At 42.8% G+C, this 19,727-nt stretch overlaps 1 protein-coding gene across 4 annotated transcripts in view; it reads left to right on the top strand.

The window, feature by feature from the left end:
* St7 (suppression of tumorigenicity 7) overlaps positions 1–19,727 on the top strand; it is a 235,582-nt gene that overhangs the window by 121,944 nt on the left and 93,911 nt on the right. For all 4 annotated transcript variants that reach the window (XM_040728452.1, XM_040728451.1, XM_040728454.1 and 1 more), the window contains 2 exons: positions 1,555–1,637; positions 17,936–18,095. In XM_040728452.1, coding sequence (XP_040584386.1) covers positions 1,555–1,637; positions 17,936–18,095 — 243 coding nt within the window. The remainder of the gene's footprint in view (positions 1–1,554; positions 1,638–17,935; positions 18,096–19,727) is intronic.

Raw genomic sequence — 19,727 nt, 5'->3', positions numbered from 1 at the left:
CAGCACACCTGGGTAACTCTTACACATGACCAAGTTCAGCTGTCAGCACAAGTTCCAACCTTGGCTGACTCTGGACCCCAGATTCTGTGTGCTGACCCCGAGGAAACACTTCTTAGAAGATTTCACCTAAATAAAATTTCACCTAATCATCACTAGTTTCTAAGCTCCAGCCAACCACCATTGATTAACCCAGCAAAGCAAAGGTTTCACTTAGCGGTTCTGGTATCTTGTTAATTACAGATGATTCTTCAGTCCCAGCTAACCAGAGTAATCTAATACTAATTCAAAATAGCAAATGGCCCCAATAGAGACTTTAAACTTTCTTCTATAACCTCACAAAGAAAAATGCCTCACCCTTATTTAGCATCTGTCAGTTGCCAGTAGCACCTCATCTAGGGCTGAAGCCTCATGAACCCATCTCCCAGACAGACAGGAGTATTGCCTGGCTTTCCCGTGTAGGTCTTTTACTGATAACCACAGCTGCCCGGGGTTTGTGAGTGAATGGCCATATCCCGTGCAGAAGATAACATTTTACAGGACTCTTCCCCATCCTCTGCTCCTTATTTTCCTTTCTCTCTTCCTTCTGTGATGTTCCTTGAGCTTTGAAGGTATGGGTTTGTGAGTGAATGGCCATGTCCCGTGCAGAAGATAACATTTTACAGGACTCTTCCCCATCCTCTGCTCCTTATTTTCCTTTCTCTCTTCCTTCTGTGATGTTCCTTGAGCTTTGAAGGTAGACTAAATATTCATTTAGCAGCGAACACTCAATTGCCACTTATTCTCAGCTCATTGGCCAGTTATAAGTTTCTTCATTGTTTGATACCTACTGCAAAAAAGTTTCAAAGCTTGAGAATAGCACTAATCTATGGGTACAAACGTTAATATTTTAGAAGGCAATTTGAAATTTCCCTTGAGCAAATAATAGCAGTGGGTAATTAGACCTATGCCTTCCTCAGCCATAGTCCTTTGACCAGGTTACTAGGCATAAATTCTTTTCTGGGGAGCAGGTCTCTCTGAAATCCAAGCAGAAAGCTCTTGGTTATGTCCCTAACATTCATGCCACTATTGTACCAATAGGAAGATTATACTTGGCAGGTATTGTAGCATTTAGTCTGTAACTTGATACCTGCCTTTCTCAATCAGTATACCAGTTCCTCATTTTAGCGGGACTTTGCTATGGTTCTAGGAATTCCGGTCACCATCAACAAGTGATTTCACAAGGAATAAAAGTAAATGAGTTAGGTGTTAGAGAGATGGTGCTGTAATTAGGAGCACTCAATGTTCTTGCCAAGGGCAGGGATTCAGTTCCTAGCACCCATGTGGTGTCTACAACCTTCATCTGTAACTGCAGTGCTAGGAATTTTGGTGATCTTTTTCCCTGCTTGGATGTTGCATGCATATAGTACACATACATGTATGCAGGCCAAACACACACACATACACACACACACACACACACACACACACACACACACAATCTCAAGAAACAAATAGAAACTTTTACTGATACAGTCATGCCTTTCTGATTCTTTTCCTCTTTCCTTTTATTTTCAGTGAGCATGTTTTTGAACACATTGACACCGAAGTTCTACGTGGCCCTGACAGGCACTTCATCACTAATATCAGGACTTATTTTGGTAAGTGATGGAAATCTTCTAATCTAAAAATGTATTAAAATGTATGTTAATGTGTTTTCACAGAAAAAAGTATATCTGGGAGAATATGCACAGGCCATTTTTCAGTATTCCTTTTGCACATGTATACATGTTGAGGAGGGCTGAAGAGAAGACTTGTGCTACCCAGGTCATATGCTCTGGATATGGAAAAAATCAATGTTTTCTTTTGTTGAAAGGTAAAATAACTCATAGCATGGAGGAAAATAAGAGAAGATGTTTCTAGGACAGATTCTGGTATCCTAACATATAAAATGTGCTGGGGATAAGTGGTGGAAAAATTGCCTCATCTTCATGAAGCCCTGGATTCAATCCCCAACACCACAAAAATTAGATAGAGAGACAGACAGATAGATATTACTGATGTATAAAAGTTGCTCAGTTCAACTAAAACCATTTTCGTGTATTTATCATAATGAATTATTGGGCTCAATATCTGTAGGAATATTGCTTATTGCTTTTTAATGTGTTGGTATGGATTGTGGCAATCCTAAACTTCCCCCCCCCTCCTTCATCTTATTTTCTCTCAATGTTTACATTCATTTCTTTATTGCTTCCTTTAAAAAAACTCAAATAGGTTAAAAAATAACATCTGTAAAATGTCATTACCTAGCTGGGCGTTGGTGGTGCACACCTTTAATCCCAGCACTCGGGAGGCAGAGGCAGGCAGATCTCTGTGAGTTCGAGGCCAGCCTCGTCTACAAAGCGAGTTCCAGGACAGCCTCCAAAGCCACAGAGAAACCCTGTCTCAAAAAATCAAAAAAAAAGTCATTACCTTATATTCTGTAATAGTTGTAGGTATGCAAGATTATATTAACTAACATAGTTCACTTTTGTGAACATTATGGGGCTGTCTAAACTCAACGAGACCATTTGCACACAATTTAATGATCTTTAAGGGAGAGAAATTTTTAAAAAGATGCTTTTCTCTATGCATAATCTTGTGATTATTAACTTTTATAGAAATAGGTACATATGGTAGGATATAAGATCAACTCACAAAAATCAGTAGCCTTACTATATACAGATGATAAAAGGGCTGAGAAAGAAATCAGAGAAATATCACCCTTTACAATTGCCACAAATAACATAAAATACCTTGGGGTAAAGCTAACCAAACAAATGAAAGACCTGTATCGCAAGAACTTTGAGTCTTTAAAGAAAGAAATTAAAGACACCAGAAAATGGAAAGATCTCCCATGCTCTTGGATAGGTAGGATCAATGTAGTAAAAATGGCAATCCTGCCAAAAGCAATCTACAGATTCAATACAATCCCCATTAAAATACCAGCACAATTCTTCACAGACCTTGAAAGACTCAGGATAGCCAAAACAACCCTATTCAACAAAGCAACATCTGGAGGCATCACCATCCCTGATTTCAAGCTCTATTATAGAGCTATAATCCTGAAAACGGCTTGGTATTGGCACAAAAATAGACAGGTAGACCAATGGAATAGAAATGAACACCCTGATATTAACCCATACATGTATGAACATCTGATCTTTGACAAAGAAGCTAAAAATATACAATGGAAAAAAGAAAGCATCTTCAACAAATGGTGCTGCCATAACTGGATGCTGGCATGTAGAAGAATGCAGATATATCCATGTCTATCACCATGCACAAAACCTAAGTCTAAATGGATCAAAGACCTCAACATAAATCCAGCCACACTGAACCTCTTAGAAGAAAAAGTGGGTGGTACCCTGTAGCGAGCTGCAGGTGTGTTCACAGCTACAGTGCTACCATACTTCACAACGATCCGAGGCTAAGGGCTAAGGATGAAAATAAAGACAAAGACAGCGGCTCATTCTTGAAAGGAGAATGGCATTTATTTTTACAAGAGTGAAGCCTTATATACCAAAGGCAGGTATGGTGGGAAAACACCAAGGTCAGAAGCCCTCCAGCAAAGGGTGGGCCAAAAACAGGAATTAGCTTTTAGACAATAAACAGGAACTTGCATGCAGGCCTTACTGGGAGGAGGGGATGAGAAATGTTTTCCTAAAAGCCACTAGTAACAAGCAGTCAACAGACCCCCGTGAGGGAAGGGTACAACAGTACCCTTAACGAATTGGTACAGGAGACCGATTCCTGAACATAACACCAGTAGCACAGACAGTGAGATCAACAATTAATAAATGGGACCTCCTGAAACTGAGAAGCTTCTGTAAGGCAAAGGACACAGTCAACAAGACAAAAAGGCAGCCCACAGAATGGGAAAAGATATTCACTAACCCCACATCTGACAGAGGGCTGATCTTTAAAATTTACAAAGAACCCAAGAAGTCTCCAAAACACCAAAGAATCCAATTAAAAAGTGGGCTATAGTACTAAATAGAGAATTCTCCATAGAGCAGTCTAAAATGGCTGAGAGGCACTTGAGAAAGTGCTCAGTATCTCTAGGCATCAGGGAAATGCAAATCAAAACAACTCTAAGATACCATCTTACTCCTGTCAGAATGCCTAAAATAAAAAACACCGCTGACAGTTTATGCTGGAGAGGATGTGGAGAAAGGGGAACACTCCTCCACTGCTGGTGGGAGTGCCAACTTATACAACCACTTTGGAAATAAGTATGGAGATTCCTCAGAAAAATGGAAATCAGCCTACCACAAGACCCAGCAATTTCACTCTTAGGCATATATCCAAAAGATGCAAATTCATACAACAAGGGCATCTGCTCCACTTTGTTCATAGCAGCATTATTTGTAATAGCCAGAACCTGGAAGCAACCTAGCTGCCCCTCAACTGAAGAGTGGATAGAGAAAATGTGGTACATTTACACAATGGAGTACTACTCAGCAGAAAAAAACCAATGGAATCTTGAAATTTGCAGGCAAATGTATGGTGCTAGAAGAAACTATCCTGAGTGAGGTAACTCAGTCACAAAAAGACAAACATGGTATGTACTCTCTCATATATGGATTTTAGACATGGATCAGGGGAGTGCCAGCCTATAATTCCATGGCCCGAGAGTCTGGGAAACAGAACCTTCATTCAATGGCTGATGGAAGCAGAGGCAGACTCCCACGGCTAAGCACTGAGCTGAACTCAAGGAACCTAGTGACAGAGATGGAGGACTAATGAGCAAGGGGGTTAAGACTGCTTGTTTAACCCACAGAAACAGCTGACCAGAACAAGGGGGAGCTCTTGAATCCCAGACTGATGCCTGGGAATCCAGCGTGGGACTGATCATGACCCCTTGAAGGTGTCTGTAGGAGACTTTAGGACTGGGCTGCTAGCCATGCGCACATGGGTGTGGTAATGAAAGGGCCTTGAACCTCGGCGCTAACCACACCCACTTTGGGCGTGTAGGGAGATGCTAATAAAAGACTGTGCAGGAGAGCTGCATGCTCTCTTTTCCGCTTCCGGTTTTGTGGCAAAAGCTGCTGACTCACCTTGGTGGCCCATATTATCTTGTAAGTAAATTCTACAATAAACAGTTACCTATACCCTCAACATGTGTGCCGTTTATCGTGAAAGCGACAGGTGTCAGTGAGGAGGCCTAGGCAATCTATGGGGCCTTGGGTAGTAGATCAGTATTTGTCCCTGGCATACCAATGGACTTTGGGTGTCCATCCCACAATGAGAGATGCTCTTTCAGCCTGGACTCTTTGGGAAGGGTCTAGGCCTGCCCTGAATGAAATGACAGACTGTGGACACCCCCCATGGAGGGCCTCACCCTCCCTGGGGGAAATTAGGGATATTGGAGGGGTTGATGAGAGGGTGTGGTAGGAGGTGTGGGAAAGGGAGAGGGACCTGGGATTGACATGTGAATCAACCTAGTTTCTAATTTAAATTTAAATAAAAAAACCCAAGTAACTATTTATAATTGGGCTTAAACACACACACACACAAGAAATAGGTACATATCTAAAAGATTGCAGAGTTAATATTAAGACAAATGACTTATCAGTAGAAAAACAATGAAGGGGAGATGGGTCCAAACATACTGAGCAAGGAGAATGCATTTTCCTGGACTACTGAGAGATTTCCAAAGTCTGGGCACCATAGGTAGAGGAAGGCAGCAGAAGTAGAAAACGGCAGTGGGGGAGCACCCTCTAGAGGTGAGAGCACATGTAAATTCAAACTGTTGTCTGTGTCACATGGTTATGTGAAACGGAGTCGGGATGTGAAGGAAGTCAGTAGGAGCCATGCCAAGAGAGAAATCTATGTAGCAAGCCCAGATCTGATGCAAACACCATCCCGAGGCAAGGGACCATATACTAAAACTCATCCATAACAGGGAGGTTTTCTAGTTTGTAGCTTTCTGCCTCTTAAGCATCGACAGCCCTCATATGTATCTCTGACATCACCTCTATGTCGAGGAAAGTTGAGAAAGTAAGTGCATTGCTATGGAGAGTTGCACATAAAGCCATGAGGTTGGTTATTAAGTATTCTACCCAGGAACTGCATTTTATTCAACATTGGTTTCCTCCTGGTTTTTAATGTTAAAATTCTCTTGTGCCATAATAGTGACTATGATGCATGGTGTTATTTTAACATACGTACTTGGCAGAGAAATTGTAGCAATCCCACATTCATCTTCAGTCTTGGTAAGGTAATTGGAGAGCTGAGGAGATTTTAATGGAACATGAAATCCGATAATCTGAAAACCACCATGGTGAGACATCACCAATTGCAAGAATTTAACTGAACTTGTAGGGTAACACAAAACATCAACAAAAAGAGAATAAAATATTTCGATCTGACAAGGCACAGAGGAGACAAATATTTTGATAATCTCTGTTTTCCAATCTAGGGGAATTAGGGCAGTGGAAACATGATCAGATGGCTCCATTGAACAAAGTCAATAGAATTGCTTTGCTCAGAAACTTCAGGGGGAAAATCAACAAGAATGGATCACTCCAAAAGCTTCTACTTTATTAACTAAATGGAAGTTTTTCATTACGGGACTGCATGCTTGCTACTTAGGACTAGGTAGGAAATTACATTAGCCTGCTGGGAGCTGTTCAATAGTCTTGAGAATACAAGTCATGGGTTATAATGGAGAGTAACAGAAAAGCATCATGACCAGCCTCCTAGTGATGGAGGAAGAGGAATGTGAACTTCCTAGGACCTCCCCCCCTCAGGCCATTTAGGACCAAGCCATTTTTTCAGGTGAGAAATCTGAGACTTCTCAAGGAATAAAAGAAACTCTTTGGATTCAAGTCATGCAATTACTTTGTAGCAAAGTAGTCAGGCTTCCAACCTACATTTTCAAGTTCCCATTGTAGTATGTGCCAGTTGACAAAGGAAACTGCAGACATGAAAGATGCTCTCATTTGTTTGATAAATTCCTGTTAAGGTACATTCTAAAAAGATATTTTATAATACACGCACACACTTATGTCTTTCAGGAAGAGGGGACAGTATTTTAAATATCTGATAGTTACTGTTTACAGTTTATTTTTGATTCCTTTGAGACTGTTTATCTGCGTAGTCCTGGCTGTTATGGGACTTGGTCTGTAGAACCAGGCTGTCTTCCAACTCATAGGTAGATCTGCCTGCCTCTGCCTCCCGAGTGCTGGGATTAAAGGCACACGACACCACCTCCTGGCCCATTTACACTTTAACATATTTTTAACATTTCTTCATGATATAGCCTTGAGATAATTCGATTAAACAAATAGAAAGGGCAAACTTGGGGGTGAGGGGAGCATGGTATGACTTATACCGAATCCAGTATTTGCTGGTTTGTGGGGAAGTCAGTTTTGTGCACGCACGCATTCCTGTTCTCAGAAGGTTCCCTTGAGAACCCAGCCTGCTCGAGTGATGCTTACTATGCCTGACACTGATTCGAGCCACTCATTTCCTCCGATCAGCAGAGCAATTGCTGCTTGCTGCTGCTTTTATTTATTTTGTGCTTCACACCAGGCAAATCAGTAACCTGCCTTTAGGGTCCATAGTTGGCAAAGGGCAGAACACGAGCAGAACACAGGCTGTCTTACACAGGCCATCTGTCTTGCGTCAACAGCTAAGCGCCCACTGCCTTTAGCCTAGGCATAAAGGCGGTTCTGGGTTTCCTTCTGGTAGTGTCTTGCTGTGCGTTTACAGGCTGAAAATTAATTGCCACCGTGGAGGGTATTTCCTTTCACTCTGGTAAGCCAGCTGGAGGCATCAGTCCTCTGCCTCAGGGGTGACTGAAGAACCTGTCAGTGAAGGGATTTCCCTGGGCCTCTCAGAGGCCATTGCAGGTCTGGGCTGGCCATGCTTTTCCCTGTGTTTGTCATGCAGCTGTGGAAACTGCATGGTTACTGCTGGGCTCCCTGGAAGAAGCAGAAATTGTTGTGGACTGGTAAAATGCCCAGATCAGAGGAGCCTTTTCTTGTAGGAGAACATGAATGGCCTGTCTGAAAAATCTTGACCTTTTATAAGGGCATAACTACAGTGTGCAGTGATAGTTATTGATTACCCCAGTTTCCTGCCTTAGAGATGGCCCTGGTGTCTATCACACTGCCTCTACGGACATGTTAGGCTTTAAAATGAATTTAGGTGAGCTTTCTATGCTTGCCACTGTGTCTTCTGAGTGCATTTCCAGGAGGAGGAAAAAGTTAGATGCTTTGCAAAATGGCTGTGTGCATGGAATGCTGAGCAGTTTGCTTCCAGGCATCAGGGAGACAATTAACTAGTGCTTTCCCCAGAAATGCTCTGGATGCCTGCCATACTCAAGAGCACAGGGCTGCTCCTGGAAAACTGACTCTCTGAGAACCTTTAGACTCCTAAGCTAGACTCAGAAATCACCATGGCACTTGATGTTTAAGAAGAGAAGTAAAAACAAAAGTCAATTAACTGAACAAATAGAAAGAAATAAAAATTTTTTACCTCAATTTCTTTAAAATTATACATATTTGACTAGACATATCTGACCGGTAGGTTTTCTTCACAAGTTGAGACTGGCAGTGAATTTGCCAGTTACCTGTCTCACTCACTCTTCGACACAGTTCCTGTGGCCATGCCATACAGGCTGCCTCTTCCTGCTTGACTTCTTGCCTTGCCTGCCTGGCACGAAATCATATACGCACAACTAATGCTAAATGGACTGAACAAGTTGTATTTATAGACTTATGCTTGTGTGTATGTGATAACAATTACATTTAAAAAGGCCATGAATTTGGGAGGGTGCAAGGTAGGTATGAGAGTGACTGGAGGGAGATGAGGGAAGAAGAGAAATGATGTAATCATATTTTAATGTAAAAGTCTTTTCAATCAGTTGAGAAACAAAACAAACAAACAAGCAAACCAGTAGTTGAGTTCGTACTGGACCAGGTACTGAATAAGTACCTTGCATGCATTGTTTCACTTAGTATTCATTACAATTCAAATGATGAGTTTCACCTATGTGTTCATACTACTGAGTATAAACAGACATGGAGATTAAGTAGTTTGTCCCAAGGCTACAGAGCAGATAAATGGTAAGGTTCAAATCCTGATCTGTGTCTCTTATCCCTGTCTATGGTAACACAATTAGGTAGTTGTTCTGTCTCCTTTCAACTCTTCATCGGGTGAACTTGACCTGTTACTCATATGGATCGAATGATGACAATTGTGGAGCTCAGGGTGAAAAGTAAAAGACTTGGGGACACTTGATTAGAAAGGTTTTTCAATAGTGCAGAGTAGCACATAGAGGTCAGGTCATGTCAGGAATTAAGCAAGGCATCTCTCAGCTCTAACATTCAGAATGAGAGATGTTGTGGGAGCCAGACTGCAGGGGAGCCTGCAGGCGATGAAAGGAAGATGAGCCTATTTAGCCACATCCACTTGGGTTCACCATGAAAATTTATGATGTTTTTGAGGATACCCAAGGGGCAGAAACAGAGAGGGGAGAGGGAGAGAGGAGAGAGAGAGGATGTGTGCTACTCAGGATCTGTGAACAAGAGCATTTGATTGGATTAACAATTAGACACAGAAAAACTGGAGAAGATAAACAAACTAGCAATAGATAAGAAGATAGATACAACCAATTTATTTTTTCCAACGTGTATTAAAGCATAAACTGGTAAGCCGGCTAGCTATGAAACTGCAGGGCTAGAGCCAAAATTCCCAGAAGCTATCCAGTGCAAACTCAGGGCACGCAGCCCTGCTTGCTGAGTGCGGATGGGGTGACAAGTAGGATTTCACTGTCCATTTTCTTAACTTTGTTTTTTATTTATTCTTTTCACACCATGCATCTCCATCCCGTCCATTTTCCTGTCCCTTCATATCTGTCCTCTGCCCTTGCAACTTTCCCTCAAAATAAAATAAAAGAGGAAAATAAAATCTATCTTGTCACGGAAGTTGTATGTAGTGTGGCATAGTGAGCCATGCAATAAATCCTTGGCTTGCAAGTGTTCATCGCAAAGAATCATTGATCTGCCTTGAGGCCCCTGATTTCTGCCACACTGTCTATGCTGGGTCCTCACTGGGACTCTTCTTGGTTATCCTGTTGTTGCCCTGTGTTACAGAAATCCTGCAGTTTTATGCTTGCAGGACTGGTCCCTTCACGTGCTCCAGCAGATCACAGATGGGGTGGATGTTGGAGTGGGCCGACTCACCAGCTCTCCTTGTTCTCATCACCAGGGAGAGCTCTCCAGCATTACCCTGGCTAGTTCACTCCTAGCGAGGGGAAGGGCTAGTTCTCCTGCTTTCATGTCCTCAGGGTCAGATCTCCCACACTGCATCTTCAGGGCCAGCTCTGCTGTGTTGCCCAGGCATGGTATAGCGGCCACTCTCCTGAGTGCTACAGCAGGCCAGTGGCAGGAACAGCTCTCCCATTCTTATGACCTCAGGGCCAGCTCTCCCCCCTGCCTCAGGCATTGATGGGTGGGGGATGAGGGGTGGGGGGAGGGCATCTCATGACGAGTAATGGGGACAACTCTGCCATGCTCACAACTTCGGAGCTGGCTCACCCACCCCTCTGCTGCATTGTGCTGCCTGTGTGAGGTGCAGGGCCTGCTCAGCAGATGGTGGGGGCAGGGGCAGCTCTCCTGCTCATATGGCCCTGGGGCCAGCTTTCCCACCTGTCCTGGGTGTGGACAGGTGTGTGTGTAGTGGGGAGGTTGACAAGTATGTGTGTAGGAGGGAGGTTGACAGGTGTGTGTGTGCAAGGGAGAGGTTGACAGGTGTGTGTGTGTGTGCAGGGGGGAGGTTGACAGGTGTGTGTGTGTTCAGGGGGAGGTTAACAGGTGTATGTGTGTGTGCAGGGGGGAGGTTGACAGGTGTGTATGTGTGCAGGGGGGAGGTTGACAGGTGTGTGTGTGCAGGGGGGAGGTTGACAGGTGTGTGTGTGTGCAGGGGGCAGGTTGACAGGTGTGTGTGTGTTCAGGGGGGAGGTTGACAGGTGTGTGTGTGCAGGGGGGAGGTTGACAGGTGTGTGTGTGTGTGTGCAGGGGGGAGGTTGACAGGTGTGTGTGTGTGCAGGGGGGAGGTTGACAGGTGTGTGTGTGTGTGCAGGGGGAGGTTGACAGGTGTGTGTGTGCAGGGGGGAGGTTGACAGGTGTGTGTGTGTGTGTGCAGAGGGGAGGATGACAGGTGTGTGTGTGTGCAGGGGGCAGGTTGACAGGTGTGTGTGTTCAGGGGGGAGGTTGACAGGTGTGTGTGTGCAGGGGGGAGGTTGACAGGTGTGTGTGTGCAGGGGGGAGGTTGACAGGTGTGTGTGTGTGTGCAGGGGGGAGGTTGACAGGTGTGTGTGTGTGTGTGCAGAGGGGAGGATGACAGGTGTGTGTGTGTGCAGGGGGGAGGTTGACAGGTGTGGGGGCAGTGAGGGCATCTCCCCTCCACCCATTCCACCACAACTAAAGGAGTTGAATTTCCTGGAACTGGAGTTACAGATGGGTGTGAGCCACCATGTGGGTGCTAGGAACCGAACCTGTGTCCTCTGCAAGAGTGGTAAACGCTCTTAACCACTGAGCAATCTCGCCAGCGCCCATATTTGTGTTTTTATGTACTTCTCTGTGTCCTGAACACCATGGTTACTAGTTGACTGTACAAATAATACAGTGAGAACATTGTCCTTTGTCCATTGCCATTCGGCCTTCATTAAAGTGCTGCCTGGGAAGGTGGCTCCCAGCCTCAGAAATGGACCAAGTAGGGGATGTAAAAGAGAAGAAAACTAAAGGAGGCCTGAGATAGAGTGAAGAGTACAGTGTTTTTAGGAGGAAACAGTGCTTTTTCTTTTCCTATTTGGTCCTGAAGATTAGGTAAGATGTGGCCAGTTTAGAATACAGACCAACACTCAGCACAACTTACCAGATTTTTATTTTGTGATCATTTATTGTCCTCTTCCTTTCTAAACTCAAAATTGTTTTTAGATTCATTTTCTTATGTATGTTGCCAGAATTTCTGTATATATGTTTACTATGTATGTGCCTGGTGCCTTCAGAAGCCAGGAGGAGTTGAATTTCCTGGAACTGGAGTTACAGATGGGTGTGAGCCACCATGTGGGTGCTAGGAACCGAACCTGTGTCCTCTGCAAGAGTGGTAAACGCTCTTAGCCACTGAGCAATCTCGCCAGCTCCCATATTTGTGTTTTTATGTACTTCTCTGTGTCCTGAACACCATGTTTACTAGTTGACTGTACAAATAATACAGTGAGAACATGAATTAGCTTCATCAGAATGATCTGAGGGGCTTGCTTTGGATGCCGAGGACTGCCTCAATTAGAATCTGTAGAGTCTTAGGGGATAGGCACCATCACAGCATGCGCTACAGGGCTTGGGACAGATGACACAGCCAAATTCTTCCCATTCTTAGTGATCTCCAGGACTACTCCCTAGCCCCAGGAGAGTTATCCTCATCTCCAGGCCGCAATAATGAATGTTACAGTAGGAAATCGTAGCCAGTGAGTATATATGCACACAGGAGGGCTTTGACCTTGAAGACTGTCTCATCTTCCTGCCTCTTTTAGCCTTTGCAGCAGGTGCCCAGGAGTGGGGGGTGGGCGGGTATGAGTGTCAGTTCTACACAGAGCTGCCACAGCTGCTTCTGGAAACAGGTGGCTGATGAGGGATTGGCTGAGCCTTAGGAAGCAGGAGGCCTACAGTAGCTGTACAGAATTCATAAACACAGCGTACATAAGAGGGAGCTGCTTGCGCATTTTTCCCTTTCTTCCCGCTTCCTTCCTTCCTCCCTCCCTTCCTCCCTCCTCCCTCCTTCCAGACCTTCCCTCCTTCCTTTTTTCTTTTCAGTTGATGTCAGTCTTGCAGAGTTGTGAGGAAGGGACTTTGAAAGGGCCGGTGAGTATGAAGGAAAATGATATACTTACAAATTCCAAGGGAGACTAAACATAGTTATAGATGCCACTGCTTTGCTTGCTTGTCAATCGCCTTGGTTAATCTCATATACTCAGACAATCTTCTTTTGCTAATTAAAGAAAATGATGTGTATACACAGGGGTGAGTGCACCCACATGCCCAGCCATACTCTCTCTCTCTCTCTCTCTCTCTCTCTCTCCCCCCCTCAGTAAACTGCCTTTCAAGGGAGGATGGCTGTGTTCTGGGATCTTGGCATCATGCTTCTTGTACTTTTACATCTTCAGGTTTTCCCCTTTCAATAGTGTGTGTGAACCTTTTGCCTTTCTTTCTTAAAATAATCAAAATCAACCAAACAAAAAAACCTACAATAACCCTCAGAAACCATTTAAAATAAGCAAAAGCAAACAGAAAACCTGCAGTAGTCCCCCAAACCTTTATGATTGTGCTGTTTATTTAGATTACATGCAGTTAACACACCACCCTTCATTACCAGCATTCCATCCAGCACTATAACCACAACACCACGGTTCCCTTCCCATGCTAACCCGGTTATACACGCTAGAAAACAGCTCCAGCCCTGGCTTTCTAGTCAAGAGTTGTTTTGCCCTTTAACTAGATAGACTCAGTGTTGGCTTCCTAAATGCCACACCCCATTGATCGTTTGAATTCCAATCCTATTTAACATGTATCACTCTAAGGATGGAACGTGGGTAAGAGAAAGGGTAGGAGAGAGTTAAGGTTTTAAAGCTAAGAAATGCATAATTTTACATTTTAATTTCTAAGTAGGTAGACTAGAGAGACCAAATTATAACTTGTTAGACTGGAGAGGCAACCCCTCCCTCCCAGGGCCGCTAAACTAGCGCGACTAAGAACTATTTTAAAATCTAAATTTGTTTATGAGTGCTTTACTGTTTACACTGTAGGTATGCACCAGGGAAATGTATGCAAAGTGACACCAAATATGTGTGCATTAAATAACACCATCTGCCCATTTGGATCTGTTCAGTACTTTAAAAATATTGCAAAGCCCAAGTCTGATGAGTTTTGGAAGATTGTCATGCTGCTATCTCAAATTAAAGAGCTTGGTTTGAAGTTCAGGATAGCTTCGAGTCCTTTCTTTCTTCCTTTTCTTTTTTGATACACACTATAAGGACAGGGGTCATTGTTTATACTAGTGCCCCCTCTACACTGATGGGACATTAGTACTGATGTATTGCAAGCCTGGGAAGACAACCTCCCTGCCCCCAAACAACTTCCTAAGTAACCTGTAGCCGGTCTTGTGATCTAATGCAAATGTCCAGTCAGTTGCAGGCACTTTCCTCTCGGGCTGAGTCATCTGGTCACATTTGATAGACAGCTTCTGAACTGGTTTTTATAACTAAGACAGCATAGAGAGACTGACTGTCAGAGGACACTTAGAGGGAAGTGAAGCATGCCTGCTTGTCAGTGCTGGTTAATGACACATTGTTATTGTTTGTTTGTTTAATAAAGAGATTTAGAAAGAGGGCCAGAGAGCTGGGGCTTCAGGCTAAGCAACAACTTAATTAGCTTTGCAATTTAGGTCGGGTCATTGCATCTTGATGAACAGTCTTTGTTCCCCATCTGTGAGTGGATTCCCTACAGAGTTCTTTAAGGTCCATTTTAGTATTGGTCTGTGTAGAGTGCAGCCTTCCCGCCAGCCTGGCTCCAGAGCCACATCAGTCCCAAATGAACACACAGGAGGCTATATTAATTATGAAGCTGTTGGCCATTTGCTTGGTTTCTTACTGGCTATCCCTGTCTTAAGTATTTAACCCATCTAAGTATTTCTCTTACCGGAGAAAGGGTCCGGACCTCTTACTTCTGTGGCGGCTACATGATGTGTGACTCTGCCTCTCTTTCCCAGAATCCTCCTTGACTCCTAGTCCCACCTAGTAGGGACATGGTTGTGGTAACCCTGGGGTATCACTCATGGGTAATTAGGGAGACTTGGTGCTGTGTGATGAAATGAGTGAAGTATAGCATAGTAGGTGTCCCAGTAGCATAACACGGGGGAAACTTCATTGCTACTCATGGAGAGCGTCTGTCAGTCTTTGGAACTTTGGTCCTCTTGTAATTTGAAAGCGTTGTTGACTGGAGCTGAGCACTGACCTACCTTGTCACAAGGCCTTCTGTCACATCCTGGTGACAGATAAGATGCTGCAGTAACCTGAGCTGTGGACTAGTATTGCACAACACTATTCTTGGGGAAATGTGAATGAACATTGGCTCACCGCAGATGTGGGATCAATGACAGACAGTAAGGATACTACTTAAGTCAAGCATGCTAAACTAACAAACCTTTGGTGGTGACTTAGGTGAGAGGTTACTTACAGCAGCAGGAATGACTCAAAGACAACTGCATTACCAAAAACTCAACCCAGCATGGGTTATGGCTTACAAAAGAGGGACACCTGAAGCACACTGCACAACTTGACAGATTGGAGAGTGTCCTTCGCAGGCAGCGTGGTCGGTCTGACAGTGTCTCTTAGCAATCATCTCTGCTTATATGAGCAGGAAGAATGAGGGGTCTAGTGAATCTAGTCAGTTCAAGCCTCCAGAAGCTCCTGAGTCATTTACTTCCTGAGTTCCAGTGAGCTTGCCTGCAGGATGGAATGTTTCATCCTATGTCTTAACCATCTTGCCTCTAGGAAGAAATGTTTTGTTTTGGAGGAAACTACTACACAACCAGCAAAAAGAGGGCACCTCTCTGCAGGACTCATAGGTGCACCGTCCTTGGGAGGTGCGGTGTGCAAGCCATGTGTATACTAAATGGTAACTTTGTTAGCTGTGGGCCAGACACTGAAGTGAGTGTTTTACATTGAGCTGGTATGAAAACTGAGGACTCCTGAAGATAAATATGATTTCTACTTTATAGTTGAAGGTACTGATCCAAATAAATCATACAACTCATAGACATTTTTATGGATCCATAATCTATATGTTTACCTGTGGGAGTTCCTGCAGGCATCATGGCTAGCAGCAATCCAGTCTTCAAAGATGGGGAGAATGAAAATTCTGTTTAGCTCAACTTCATCCGACTGAATCAAACTTCTAGAGAGTGTGATGCCAGGCAGTTTATTGCCAGAATATTTAAACAGTACAATTTGGAAAAACATTTCCTGGTGTAATAAAGTCACAAAGAGGCATAGTTATATTGAAAGTCAAATCCAAGTACATTTCTTCCAAGAATATGGGTACTGGAGATAGGCTACTTGCATTAATTAGCTTAAGAGCCTAGGGAAGGATTTGGTATGGTCTCAGTCATACAGATATTGTAGAGATCAATTGAGCTATTAGTCACACCCAGTCCTTGTTATGGGAGCTTAGGGAAGCCCCTGGCTACACAGATAAAGTAAGGGTTATTTAAACTACTAGCTACCTCCGCTCCAAGTTGTGGGAGCTTGATATGACCTGGTGACTCAGATAATGCAGATCACCAGGCTGTTACCTCCAATTCCCAGCATTCTGGGTAGACAACAAGTTTTACATGCTTTCCATTGAGAGGACAATCATGCATGCTTAATATTCCTGGCTTCCCTGGACTGTGGGCACAAGGGCCTTTGTGCTCCCAACATTTACCATTCTTGAACTTTCTTCCTACTTCACACAAATTAGTCCCATATCCACGTAACTTTCAAACTATATTCTCCTTAAACATTGCAATGTGAGAATTAACTCCTTGTAATTAAATGAAGGTACCCCATATATGACTGGGAACATTTGGTTTGGCTGCTATTTTCCTAATAGTATTCATATATGCCCTTCCTGTTGTTTTAATCCAGTAGAACATAAGTGAGAAAACACCAATTTTTAAATAATAACCCAATGTCTATTCCAGAGTAGATAATGAAACTCTTTTTTTCCAGACAGGGTTTCTCTGTGTAGCTTTGGAGCCTGTCCTGGAACTTACTCTGTAGACCAGGCTGGCGTTGAACTCAGAGCTCCTCCAGCCTTGGCCTCCTGAGTGCGGGGATTACAGTTATGATCCACCACTGCCCAGCTAGTAGCTATTCTTAAATTTCTTTTATAGAGGTATATGTGGCTGGGGAGGAACAAACTATGATTAGATAGGGTAGGGAGAAAAGGGTGGAAAGAGCAACACAGGATAGCTGGAGGCAGAGATGGGAAGAACACTTGCTTTTCCTCTGCACAGGAACTCTGACTTCAGTTAGCCATAGTCGTGCTGGTTTGTCTTTTATTAAGGACAGTTATTTCTCTTCTCCTTTGGAGTTCAAAGTACTTAGCATCAGGAAGCTTGTGAACTAAGAAACCATACATGGTATACAGCAAATACTTGTTGTATAGCACTTGGCAGGCAAGGATTGGTAAGTTTCAGGACATGAGTGCCATCCATGCATGAAAAGACTACCATTTGTTTCCTCTGTTTTAAGAGCAGGTGTCACTATGTTGCTCAGGCTGATCTTGAACTCTTGGGCTCAAGGGATCCTCTTGCCTGCACCTTTCAAGCAGCATGCGTCTAGGTCTGACTCCCCCTTGTTTTTTTTTTTGTTGTTTTGTTTTTGCCAGAAACACCATTTCTCAAAAGAAATCATACTTTTACAGTTAAAACATTTCTTAAAAGGTTTTTTTAATGGTGGATATCATTTTACAAAAATATAAAATGTCAAGAATTAAAACATTTTATGAGGTATATTTTTGGGAAAACTGTCAAATCCATATGCATTTCTAGAGTTGTCTTTCAGTTAAGATGGTTTTGTTATTTGAATATTAAATTAACTTAGAGGAAACTAATTTGGAATACACCCTAACAATATTCTTTTATATGTCATTGTAGTTATAGATTGTTTTTTAAAACAACTATTCAGCAGAGAAAAACCATTTTTAACTAAACAATATTGGTGTTAATTATTGAAATCTACTACCTTAGACTGAATTAAACATTATTTGAAAGATGGACAGAAATAGCAAACATATATTAGGGGAATGTATCTTGAAATTACAAATGGGAACTGAGGTCATAAACACGCATTATTTTTCTGTTCTAGATATTTGAATGGTGGTATTTTCGCAAGTATGGAACATCGTTCATTGAACAAGTCTCAGTAAGCCACTTGCGCCCCCTTCTGGGAGGGGTTGACAACAACTCTTCCAATAATTCTAATTCCAGTAATGGGGACTCAGATTCCAACAGGCAGAGTGTCTCAGGTATGGAATGTCTCTTACAAAATTTTTGTGAAAATTAACACAGCAAAACTATTTTAAAAGATTAAGATCAGAGAAAAAAATATGTTAAATTTCAAAGGACTTAAAGAAGCTGTATCAGGGAAGTATGGTGCAAACATCCTAGAGACAGGAAATGTGTATGCTGTTAATTTTACTTTTGCTCCTGCTAGCTTTAATGTAACAAATGTTAATAGCATTAGCTTGAAGCATATAGTATATGCAGCATATTGTCTACGCATAGAGTACTCATCAAGCCCATTTTCTTCCACAGTGGTTGAGTCTAGCAGGGGAGGGATCTCCAACCAAGTCGAGAGAAGGGGTTCCATTAGTTCTGATATTTGAAGGATGAAAGGAAGACATCAGGGAGTTAGGTTAGATTTGTTTTCTTCTTCATAACTCAGTCTCATTTTATAACTTCCTTACCTAGGCTCTAAGCACCAAGGAGCGTCTTGTTCCTGCTGTTGGGGCAGTGCTTTTAGTCCATGCTTTTCCAGCCTGACATGAATGGTATTGGAACGCTCCTAGTGTGTGTTTACTTCATTCTAATGGGTCACACATGAGAATTGGCACCAGACAGTCACTAACATCATATGGGACTTTGTAAACTTACTTTCCTTATGAAAAGAAATAGAGACCCAAGTGCAGCAAAGCATTGCATTGGTCATCAACGCAAAGAATTGTGACTCATTTCTCTAAAGAGGGTCACTTTCATCATCAACACATAAGGAGTGGCAGGTGATTGCTGTCACACTGTATCTGTTGCGATGGCCCCAGAGATGAACTGGATTGGTGATTGACTCGGACTGGATTTCTGTATATTTGCCTGGTAGAGAAAACTAACAGATTCCAAACAGAAAGCATGCCTTTTAATATCTTTAAAATGCTTAATTTATGTTTATCTGAAAGCCCCTCCTTTGTCCTTGCCCAACTTAAAGCTTTTGATATTCCTCAATAAATAGTTCATCTCATAACATTATTTTTTAAATTTATCATCCTGCGCGTGCGTGCGTGCGTGCGTGCGTGCGTGTGTGTGTGTGTGTGTGTGTGTGTGTGTGTGTGTGTGTGTGTGTGTACAATTGGGCTATGTGCACAGCCTGTGTGTGTGAAGGTCAAAGGATGACTATCTGGTCAGATCTCTCCTTCTCTACCTTGAGGAGGGTTCTAAGGATGAATCAACTCAGGTTACCAGGCTTGTGTGATCAGCAACACAAGTTTGCTTTCTTTCTTAGTACATGCACAACTTATGTGATATTGACATTATCATCTGTAAGGAATAATCTAACTCCTTTTAAACAATATTCATGTAGGTATACATTTGTAGCCCCAGATATTTGGGAGGCAAAGACCAAAGGATGAGTTGAGTCCATAGGTTCAAGACTAGCCTAGGCAGTATGAGACCTAGTTTCAAAATCAAGCCAAGCAAAACAAAAAGAAAAATATATTTTAAAAAATAGTCATCGGCATTCTCAGGTTTATTTCTATTAGGTTTTAATCAGTTTAAGATAAAGGTTTTGATTATCATTACTGACTATTACACTAGTATTTACTACTTTGCATCCTGTTTTTTTAAATTTATTGAATAACATATAATATATATGCTGTGATGATGTATTA

This window comes from Mesocricetus auratus, unplaced genomic scaffold, assembly GCF_017639785.1.
Source record: "Mesocricetus auratus isolate SY011 unplaced genomic scaffold, BCM_Maur_2.0 Super-Scaffold_100019, whole genome shotgun sequence".
Lineage (NCBI taxonomy): Eukaryota > Metazoa > Chordata > Mammalia > Rodentia > Cricetidae > Mesocricetus > Mesocricetus auratus.
Note: the sequence above shows the minus strand (reverse complement) of the source record. Positions and strands in the feature narration are given on the sequence as shown.